An 11,579-nucleotide genomic window follows, 5' to 3' on the forward strand; every position below is an offset into this window, starting at 1 on the left:
TACCGCAACTGTTGTGTGTATTTATAGTCACATTCAATTTGGATTTAGGTTTATGGGAGGGACGGTTGCTCTGCAGCCATCATCACAATAACAGTGGATCCAAGGTGGCATCCTTTTCTGTCGTGCCATATATTAAGCCTGCCCACGTAGCATGCCTTGGTGCAATTAAATGGGTTATGATAAGTCAAGCATTGAGAGCATGTGCACTATATAAATAATAACACAAAAGGCATATTACTGTTTTGAATTATTTTATAATTATGGCATTAAAGATGATGTGAGCCATGTATAACTACGGCCAATAGAAACTTAATTAAAATGTTCATGTTCAGATGATTATATTAATTCACAGACAAAAAGGTTATTAGAGCTTGATGTTAGAGTCCATATATTAGATGATGCAAATCCATCAATAATTTAAATTAGGGTATTGAAGGGATGATGGACAATTCATTTTTTTCAATCAATAAATAGAAAATGGTAGTTCACTTTGCAAATTATATTAAATATATTTAAAAATAAGGTGGTAGACATATAAACTGAGGTATGATTATTATTTTTGACTGAAACATTTGGAAATGTTAAGAATGAGGAAAGCTACTCGCGAAAGGGTTGCCTATTAGAATGTGTTGTGAATAGAGTAGGTACAATATGCTTAAGCTTTAGTTATAATGTGTTGGTTGTTTTTGTTCTATTTTAATGTCTTGTTATCTATTTATCGTTGAATGTGCATTGTTTGCTAAATAAAACAAATCAGAAAAGAATTGTCAATAGGGACCGAAATAAATGATTACTATGTAAAACAAATATAACGTGGAGGCACTTATGAGAAAGTAAACGTGAAACGAGCTGTTATATTTAGTAAGGTCAGTAAAACATACATAATGACAAAAAGAGGGCCACGGTCCATTCATTTACATGAAATAAAAATAAAACATCTTAAATCTTTATCATCTCAGAGGGTTTTACAATCTGTGCAACATATGACATCCTCTGTCCCGGGACACAGGATATTTGACATCGACAACATGGCCGTTTAAAACAGAACCTGGATGAACATACCGAGATCAACGGACACATTTGTCAGTATATTGTAAACAAATATTGTTGTATTTACTGTTTTATTGTTTTTTCTTACATTGTTTTGAAAAACAAATGCATTGTTTGTGTGCAATGTTCCCCCACTCATCCAAGATTAGTTATTCTAAGTGGAAGCATTTAAATGTTCATACTTCTTTTCTAGCACCAAATGTTCATAGTAAGCAGGTAGACCGTTTTCTGTCTAATATAATTTGCAGAAACCCAACAAATCCAAACATGATCAAGCACTACAGGCGGAATCGAGCAGAACCGGGCTCTGGGTGTACGGCCATCTGCCTCGACCAGTTGGGGGTGACATGTGTAAACATACACGTGTCCCGACATTAACTTTGATGTGTCTTGGAGCTGAATTGATGTATATGTTCCCTTCAAACAGCTCAGACTGATGGATTCTTTTCTCCCAGAGTCTGCACCTGTGTGTCCTGTCCCAGTTGGGTCACATCAACCTTGTTGTTGACTTGGTTTCTTTGCCCTCGTGGATTCGACAAATACTTTCCTCTTCAGCGTTCTTCCGTCGGGACATAAATCTGGAGATGCTTTCTTTTCTTCAACGAGGTCTGCGGTCATCTGCTTCACCTTCGTCCTTGATGATGATGATGATGATGATTTCACGAGGGAGATGATATGCAGACAGCAGCCTCTTGTGGCCAAACATGGAAGTGCACCGTGTTTGTGAAAGTTGGCAAAGGTGCTGACCGCAGGGCAAAAACCGCATAGCAATGCAAATGTCATGTACCAGTAAAGCGAAGGTTTAATGCACTTAAGACCTCGAGGGTACAAATTGCTTGAGGTCTGTGAACATGCTACAAACGTGTCTAGCTTTTTGGGCTGTATGACACCGACATGTCAAACAGACCACTCTGTAAAATCTGTGTCAAGAAATGTTCCATGTAAGTATGTATGGATTCAGTGGAAACCAAAAGGTATGTGTGTGTATGTGTGTGTGTGCGTGTGTGTGTGTGTGTGTGTGTGTGTGTGTGTGTGTGTGTGTGTGTGTGTGTGTGTGTGTGTGTGTGTGTGTGTGCGTGAGTGCGTGTCTGTGTGCATGTCTGTGTGTGTGTGTGTGTGTGTGTGTGCATGCATGCGGGAAAGACACAGACACACACAAAGAGAGAGAGTGGAAGCTTTTCAATGTTAACAATTTATGAAAAATCTTAATGCGCTGCCATCATCAACATTATTGGCTCTGCACTATTCATCTTTTGTTGGCATTTTACGATTTTATGAAAGACAAAGTTAATTTCAAAAACCCTTTGATGTTCTTCACAATTTCATGGCTCTCATTTGAAACTGTCCAGAGAAAACTATGTTGAAAGGCCCCAGACTAAATTAGTAGCTTGTCAAAGAGAAGATAACTTCTCTGGGATCAATCCTTATGTAACTATAACCATAAACGTAAGGAGAAATAAGCTGATATTGATTCAAAATATGTTATTCCAAGATACTTGAGACATTGGCCAGAAATAGCACCATAATCTCAAGTAACTGAATCCTCCTGATATCTGAGGATGTGTTTCTGCCTCTGATAAATGAGCCCTTACAGAACTGTTACATCATGCGTTGCTCATACTGAAGCCTAACCTCCGACAACGTGGGCAGCTGAAGACCGAACATGCCGCAGTGTGTAGCATCCAGTGTGGTGAGACATGTAGATAAAAGCCTAGTATTAGTGAGCCCAAGGTTCTTGAGAGAGTGTACAAAACTGCCAACATTCCCTACAAGCATGATCATTAGAGATGGGATGCATGTACATGCAAATGTGATAGTTGGTGTAAACTGGGAATTCAAAAGAAGGCTGTGAGAGTTTTTATGGTAGGAGGAATGTTGATGTTGATCCTCTGATCCTCTAGAGGGAGTCAGAGTCTACAAATCCATGAAATATCTTTATCGAGGGAGGCATGATATGCATCTAAAGTAGAATGTGAAGACTTATAAGCAGGCCTGATGTGAAACAGATGATATGTATCTTTTCTCCTGCAGGCACGGTGAAAAAGAAGGTCCCTGTAATGCAGCACATCACTTTCTGGGATTTCACATGAAGCACATCCAATTGTTCCCACTTCCATCTGTTATGGAACATATTGATTTGCCATTGCAAGCAGCAAAGTGGAATCAAGATTTCCACAGCAAGTAACTCAGTGGGAGAGGAATGTAAGTAGTATGCAGCGGACTGGAACAGGGCACCGGAGCTAAGCACTCTGATCTCATTTTCTTATTTATATTCCCACAGCCGGGTGACGGTTGGCTGTTAGATCAATTCTCCACTCCCTTCTTTTATCAGCAACAAGCCACTGCCGCTACCCACTACGTTAAATTACTCAATTGGGCCTGTTTTGTTGTGAATAGCAGTGATTATTCTTGCTTAAACGGCATAATGTATGCGCTGACAGCCAACAGTGATACAAACCTGTCCCGAGGGACACACATGTATCAGTGGTGAGAGTCTATGTGCTACATCAGAGATTCAATACACCAGTGAAGCACAGGCGATAAAATACACTCAATATCAAGACGTATGGAAAAAGCTTGTTCCACAAACATAAATAATCAAGCCTTTACTGTATAGAGGACTTCTAGTGAAAAGAAGCTGATATCAAATACTAAATGATGAAAAAGCCGCTCTTATGTGCAGTACGTCTGCTGATTTTTTTTGCTTAGAGAACCACAATGTTGTTATTTATGCAGCACAGTTCATAGAACAAATTCAAAAGATAAGATTAAAGGGATTATTCCTTACTTAGACACGCTGTGCCAAGAACATGAACATTTCTCGAAAACTAGGCAATTTTGTTTTTAATCAAAAAGTCGCACTATTTTTTAATGTTTTCTGGCTAACTCAAACAGTCTGCGTTGCATGCTGATTTGGAGAGAGCGACAGAGAGAGTTGAGTACGGTTTTCCGTGTTTTACTTGCAGAGGCTGCCTGGAGTTCTTTTCCATGCGACTTGTTTGTTTACCCATCCCCCACCAGGGTCCTGTCAACACTACCGGCCTCGTGTGTAGGAAGAGGTCAAAATGCCCAGGGGTCATCCTGGTGTCCGACATTCTGGCCTTTCCCCTACGTTAACCCTGCAGCGCCCTTATTACTACTGCAGAGGAGCTGGGAAAGGAAAGTGCAACAGGGAGGAAGACATCTTGAAATATGATTTCGTCAGGTGCAAATAAAATGTTAAAAGGTGTAATCGCCTGTTTTTAAACTAGTGTACTGTATGTCTTCCTATTAATGGGTAGGTCAGTATTGCTGCCAAACTGTTAGATGTTATTTATTTTTATTTTTTTCAATTAATGTCCAGCTTGCATCGAAGCAGCATTTTAGACTTTGACGCGTCAGATCCAAAAAAAACAGCGCAAAGATCACAGCATGCGTTTACAGGATGCCCCAAATGGCAAATAAATATTCATACAGCACCACACAGGCCTGGTAATGTGAATGTAGACTTTGCATTTAGCCATTTCAAATACATACTTCATTCTCACCCCTCGCTTTATACAGAGCAACATGCCCTCAAGTCAATTTAGCCTCGTATCTAAAAACACTGTACGGTTATCTGAGCATTCTGGAGATCCGGTTTAAATAAATCACACTGATATGCACATCTCCATACATCTGTTCAAAAGAATTGTGACTGAATTCTCTCCACTGTCTGTGTAAGCTCCTGCCATATGCTGAACAAGCTCAATGTTTTTCATTAGTGCATTGCTTAAACTTGTTTGAAATGTGGAGGGCGGAGAGGAGCTGAGGAAGAAGACGCATGTAAAGCGCAGCTTTCCGCCCTCACACACATTCATTCCAATGTGATATGATGAGAGCAAGCACTTCACGCTGCTCGCCCATTAAACTTGAAGCTGCTAAATGTTTCCGTGAAACATTAGGAGGATATGCAACCACCATCTCTAATCTTAACTGACCCTGTGAACCCATCAAGAGCTGGGGCAAAACCATATCACACGATGCACTTCATCAGGGAAAAAAAACACACCAAAGGCTTTGAATGTCACCACTCTCTCCTCATAATGATCAGATGCTCTTGAGCTCTCCTTTTAGCCAATTTGAAGGCGATCCTCGCCACAAAGCACGGAGCACGCTTGAGTCAATAAGCCAGTTAGCAGAAAGGAAAGGAAGTAAAAAGAATGATATTCTTGACTTATTTAAGAGGGGATTTGGTGTGGCAGGTCAGGGGGTGTAATTCAGGAGATTGGACACTGATTATTTAATCGACTGACTCGACAGTACATCTCCTTCCTCCCCTCCCTGGTTTTGTCTTGTAAGAGGGTCTCCCGTGTGTAGCACTGAATATAAATCGCCCCCCCCCCCCCTATCTTCTGCTCCATGGAAGCCAGATGAAGATGGGGAGTACAGTTCTTCAACAACACATCCTGCTTTTTGGTCACGACTAAGAGACAGTAATGCAGCATCCATTAACAATAGATCATGCGTTAGCAAATAGAAACCGACCCATTCATTGCTTTAAAAAAAGAAAAGAAAACATAGAGCCGGCACATCAGGACATTGTCAACGGGAGGCTAATGAAACCACAGTGCCGGGTGGAACAAGGGCAGCAGTTTGGTGCCTGCGTGCCTCGCTCAGGTCTCAGCGGTGCTCTGGGTCTCCTGTGGTAGCCACAGCTTCGGTCAGATTGTGCACAGGCTGCTGGTTTTGGCTCCCCGCCTCTGAGAAACTTCGGTGTAAAACTGCATCATCCGAGAAACACTGTGGTAGATAATTACACTGTGTAACCTCTCACTTTCAACAGCAGCAACATCTGCATGCTAAAAGAAGCCAAGAAAGTATAGTGTGCTGACTATAATGTCCGTTTGTGTGCAATTTGTGCAATTTGTGCAAAGCCAAAGCGTTACTTGAGATAAGTGCTGAGATAAGATAAGTGCTGACGAGATTGGGTATCTGTCACCAGTAGTTAAAAAGAAATGTCTTATCTGTCTCTGGAGTATTTATTGTAATGGTACATCCTCCACTGCAAGTTTACCGCAGCCAAATTGTAGCGTTCCAAGTAGAGAAAAGTGCATGCTGGGCTTCTTGAACAGATGACTATATCACCGTTCCTGGATTCAAGGCAGGTATTGAGAGTTCACTGTGCATACGTGCTCACCACCAGAATACTAAATCAAAATCAAAAACTCCACCTCATTCTTATTATCTGCTCCACGCTACACACGCATACGAGCACACGCAAAGAACACACATTCTTGCACAGATGTCTTCATCATGAGAGGATGGATTCATCCCTATAGAGCCTCGCCTGCCCTGTCCCTGAATCCCTGAGCATGAGTAATTGTCAGGCCCTGTGAAATAATCGCAGCTTTCAACGCTAATGGAAGCCCTGCACATTCATTATTCAGTCCAGGAAACAGAGTGCTGCAAAGTATCAAGGGACCTATGAGTTATTGCTCAGCGTGCACTAACCTTACCATGCGGGAAGTGACAGTAGCCCCCTGCATGTTCTCCTCCTCTGTCCCCCATCCCTTTTTGTCTCCTTTGCGTCCCTCTGGTTTTGGTAGGCACCACACAGACAACCAGAGATCGCATCCCAGCTGTGGCGTGGGTGTAGTGTGACGCTGCGGACAGAATGACAGACGGTCCGGGCTCTCTTGTGTCACTTCAACGCTTGACCACGGACAGCCATGACGGGTGGGGAAAGGTTTTCCCTGCGTTACGGCCCTCCCGGGACTGCCGGGGGATTTACGAGGAAAGCATGAAGGAGGAATGCGGGAGGAAGGGGGGGCGACTAGGTTCGCTGACCTGCAGATAACACATGGCAAGAAACAGATAGGTTTGATATGTGAACATGCCCGCACTTGTGCTCAGGGGAAAGGGACACCGGGAGTCAGTAAATACAGTCACTCCACACTCCTAAAAAGCAACACACATCAGAAAGAATTCCAGCAATGCACTTAAGCCGTCTTCATTTCCTATGTCTAGACCTCAGAAGTCTTGCAGTTACTCAGCTTTAAAGTGAAAGTGAAGGGAAGCAGCCAGACCTACGGTGTTTTGTTAATTCTTTTTTTTAACAGGGCTACAGAAAAAGCAGAGAGATAACCTGCCACAATGATGGTGTTCAGCACACATTCATTCAAACCTAAAACTCTTGAAAGTATCCTTTCCATATCCCTCTGCATAGCCTATTGAGTGAGCCTGTTTAGTATCCTTAACTTTCTGCATTTCTGGGACACAGTGTGCAATTTGCAAAGGCACATTTCTTTTTAACAGGTCTTAAAACCAGATGGAAAAACCCAACCTCCACAAGGGCCCACTCTTTTGTCTACCACAGAGATACATGCTCGGCCATGCACCACCAAACAAACCATTTCTTGAGATTCTCGGAGGGGGGGGGGGGGGGGTCGTTCCTTCTGCACTGCTATTGGTGTCACTCTGCATTGCAGAATCAAACACAGGCAGGGAATTGAACAAATTATTCCGCTGACGTCAGAAAAAAAAAAACGGAAAAAAAACATCCATCTTTGCAAAGCACAAGTGGGGGCTATATGAGCAATATGACCACATCAGAATAATTTCACCTGCCGGTCTGCCAGGAGTTGTTTCCCCATCTCTGCCTAAAAGTTATCAATATGTTCCTAAAAGATATTCATAGATACAGTATGGGTTTTGTGTAGTTCGGTATGTTTTCCTTCTGGCTATGATTATCAGCATGAAGATAACAGAGCTCCATGAAGCTCTGGGCGTTTAAAGCATACATTAGCAGATCCCTAATTTACCGGGTGTAATTGAGTATTCTTGTCTGCGGCTGTCTTTTCAACTCAGGCAATTTAGCATGCCAGCAAGTTGCTATAAAAATTACCCAATTTATATGATTAGCAAACTAACGTTCAAGATACAGAGTTCGAAAACATGAGTTGAATGGTAAAGAGTTGTGGGTATGCTAATGACCAATAAGTTAATGAGGGAGATGTGTATAGAGGAGTTTGTGTGGATGCGTGTCATATTTGGTTCAACAAAAGCCTTGGATAAGGATGAAACAAGTTGACTTTATTGAGTGAGGATATGATCAAAGACTAAGTAGCAGAAATGTATGTTGAATATGAATACAAAACAAGAGCATGAACTATGAAACACAAGGTATTTATATATCAAGTACATCATGAGTGAGCAATTTGCTACTGAAGATGCTGAGATATGCAGGAAAGCTCTGTAAAAGTGCTCCATGTGTTATGTTCTTTTCATGTATCAGCACATTTTGAATATATATTCTACTTTTAGAAATACGCTTAAATTATTATTATCTCTAAGCACAACATGTGTCATGTTGTAGAGTATTTAAAATGTCTTTTTAAAATCCTTTCAGCCTCAAAAAATTAAAAAAATAAAAAAATAAAAAAAAAAAAATATATATATATATATATATATTGTGTGGAATGGGAGGAATGGCCAGATTGCAGCAAAGTGTGAAGCTCTTACTACAGTCACACATTTTTCGGAAAGCACACTGGCCTTTATAATAAAAAAAACAATGCCAGTGAAATTAAAGTGCTGACTACAACATGTGAGGGTGTTAAAACTAAACAACATAAAGTAATCACATTTATTATTTGGTTGCTTTGACTTGCAGTAGCATTCTTTTCAAAGGAAGTTCTGCCCAAGGTATAAATTATCATAATGGCTGCCGTTGCCAATACCACACATCCCTCTCACACACACACGCACACACAACCGCGGTGCAGTACACTTGCTGCGCTCCTCTCTGAAACCCCCCTTCCCACGATCCGCCCACCACCTCGGGACTAGAGTCACGTGTCTCAACGCCCAGCCTCTCTCTGTGAACCGACACCGCCACACATCAAACTCACCCGGCGCCTGGTGGAGAGAGACAAGGGGATGAGAGACGGAGAGGTGCACGCGGACCGAGAGCACCTACGACGCCAGTGGGTTACAATGGAGACCGTTCAATAGAGGCTATCCGCCATGCGACGTGTCCCGCAGAGGAGGGATGTAACAAGGCACCTGAACAGGACGGCAGATGAGATCCACACAGTTTCGGAGACTCTCCTCTTCCGGTGATCTCAAACAGTCCGCGGGGCTTGGTGGGGGTGTACGGGACAGGGGGCGCACGGCGAACGGCCGCTCCGGCTTAACTGTGGCTTGAAGAAAAGACATTCTTGCTGTCTTATTGAAACCTGCAGGAGCTCTGCGGGGGAAGGGTGGTCTTCACCATGAGGGCTTTTTCAGCAAACTTGGTCGCCCTGCTTTTCCTCTGCGCCCTTGCGAGTGTGTTCTACGTGTGGAGCGCACTGGAGAGCCGTTTGGAGCGACACAAACGCGGCTTCTCGGTGCCGGGCGGAGGCTCTGCTCCCCAGGGTCTCCCGGCGGACCTCTCCGCCAAAACTTTCCGGGCATTGCTCGCTGTCCCAGCGGCACAAAGACCACACTTGGGGGGCAGACTCGAGGCTCCCAACCTCACTGATCAAACGACCGCCGCAGGAAATCGAGATTACCATGTGAATGGGGATAACAAGAGATCAGCGCCGCGGGAGGGCCCTGTCAAGTTGGGCTCCCCGGTGGAGGATGGGGTATTTTGGAGTGAATGGCTGGAGGATCTCCTCCCCGTGGGCTTCACGGAGGAATACGCCCGGGCTTGGCGAGAGAGAGCCAGGACACGCCGAATAGTGAAGCTGGAGCCCGGATGCGGAAGGATATCTAACCAACTCGCCACTTTCTCAGATGGGACCAAAGCGTGTGTGCGTTACGGGATAAACGCGGATCAGGTGCAAGGGGAAACTTTGACATATTACCTTGCCAGTTTGCTGGGCATCACAAACCTGCCTCCTCTAACACTGTCCCAGCTGAACGGCGACAGTGAACAATGGGCGGCTGTGAGGTCGCGGATAGGTGGATTGCAGTGGAGCGATCGCGCCGTGGTTTCTCTCACCGAGTGGGTCTCCAACCTGACCGGGGTGGTCACACCGGCGCCGCTCCGGCAGGAGAGCAGCGGGCTGCATCCTGTGCCCGGGGAGCTCTGGAACAAGACGACGGCGGAGCTGCTGGAACTGATGCAGTGGAGCGACCTGATCATCTTCGACTACCTGACCGCAAACTTCGACAGACTCGTCAGCAATCTGTTCAGCCTGCAGTGGGATCCGCGCGTAATGGAGAGGGACACCAACAACCTCCTCAAAACACCCCGCGGGGACCTTGTGTTCATAGACAACGAGGCCGGACTCGTGCACGGCTTTCGGGTGTTGAACATGTGGGAGAAATACCACAACACGATACTGAGCTCTGTGTGTGTGTTCAGAAAAAGGACCATGCAGCGCGTGGAGGAGCTGCACAGGGGCAGAGACGCCAGGCGAATGCTGCTGGAGCTCTACAGAGACAGCGAGCCTTTGTCTCTGGAACTGGGATTTCTCTCAGACGAGCACGCCGGTGTTCTCCAGGACAGGATAGACCGATTATACAAACACATGTTGCACTGCAAAGGAAAGTACAGCCGGCTGTGAGCATTCGGCGGGCACGTGGTGATGGGTTTGGTTGTTGGCACGGTCTAACGGCACACCTGTGCTAAACTGATGCGCATTACACAAACTGTCTTGAATACCCAGATGAACTACCTCTTGTGAATAGAATGCGATGCATAGGCCTACTTTCTAAATAAGTACACGTGACCCGTGTTTATAAGCTCCCTGCTGAGATTGTCACTGTACGCCTCACAGAGAGGTATTATTAAGGCTAGTCTCTGTCCTGTCTTACTTCTCCCCCACCAATGCTCACAGGATAGGAATAAATATGAACAATTAGGCTATATGTGTGACCCTGGTATCATAACACAGCCCTTCCATGTGTATTTGGATTCTGGCCTTGTATTCAGCAATCCTAATGATAAACTCCTAAGCCTTAACATAAGTTGACTCTTGAATTCTGTACTTCTGTTGACATCTGACTTGCTGTATAGAGAAAAATTGTTTGCACAGCACATTGTCATCACAGCACCTGCACTCCTGTAATTGTGTTTGAATTGCATATTCAGCCTTAAAGTCACAGGTGTACCATACCAATTGTAAATATTGTAAGTACGTTGTAAATATTGTCTGCCAACCTGTTGTGGAAATTTGATGCTCCACTACTTTAACGTGCATTGTAACATTCCAACATCTCGTGTCCTTTTTTTATAAATACACTGTAATTTAATTTAACTGCTGTAAACAATGTGTTTTTTTTAATGCAGTTTGTACTTAACTCCCTTATTAGAGTGCATCAAATATTGATCTAGTCTGCCTCTGTGCAGTAGGCTACATCCTGCCTCTGTATGTGCCCATTACAGTGCTCTCATTGTGTTGTGGAAATGTCTCGTACTGGGACACTGTTCCCCAGGAGCCATTCTGTCAGCTACTCGCACGCTACAACAGGAATCCCAAATCCCCCATATAATCTCACTCAGAATGATAAAGTGAAGGAGACAACTGACATCCTTTGAAAAGGGGTTCACTGTTCCCCAACTATATCAAAATACA

At 44.0% G+C, this 11,579-nt stretch overlaps 1 protein-coding gene across 1 annotated transcript; it reads left to right on the forward strand.

The window, feature by feature from the left end:
- The first annotated feature begins 8,902 nt into the window (after positions 1–8,902).
- fjx1 (four-jointed box kinase 1) lies at positions 8,903–11,374 on the forward strand. The gene has a single exon (XM_034535252.1). The coding sequence runs from the start codon at positions 9,285–9,287 to the stop codon at positions 10,566–10,568; it is 1,284 nt and encodes a 427-aa protein (XP_034391143.1). The 5' UTR covers positions 8,903–9,284; the 3' UTR covers positions 10,569–11,374.
- Positions 11,375–11,579: the final 205 nt, after the last annotated feature.

Source organism: Cyclopterus lumpus, chromosome 6 (genome assembly GCF_009769545.1).
Source record: "Cyclopterus lumpus isolate fCycLum1 chromosome 6, fCycLum1.pri, whole genome shotgun sequence".
Lineage (NCBI taxonomy): Eukaryota > Metazoa > Chordata > Actinopteri > Perciformes > Cyclopteridae > Cyclopterus > Cyclopterus lumpus.

What these genes read in the sequence shown, in the direction of transcription:
- fjx1 (XM_034535252.1), top strand. Translation starts at nt 9,285, where the DNA reads ATGAGGGCTTTTTCAGCAAACTTGGTCGCCCTGCTTTTCCTCTGCGCC.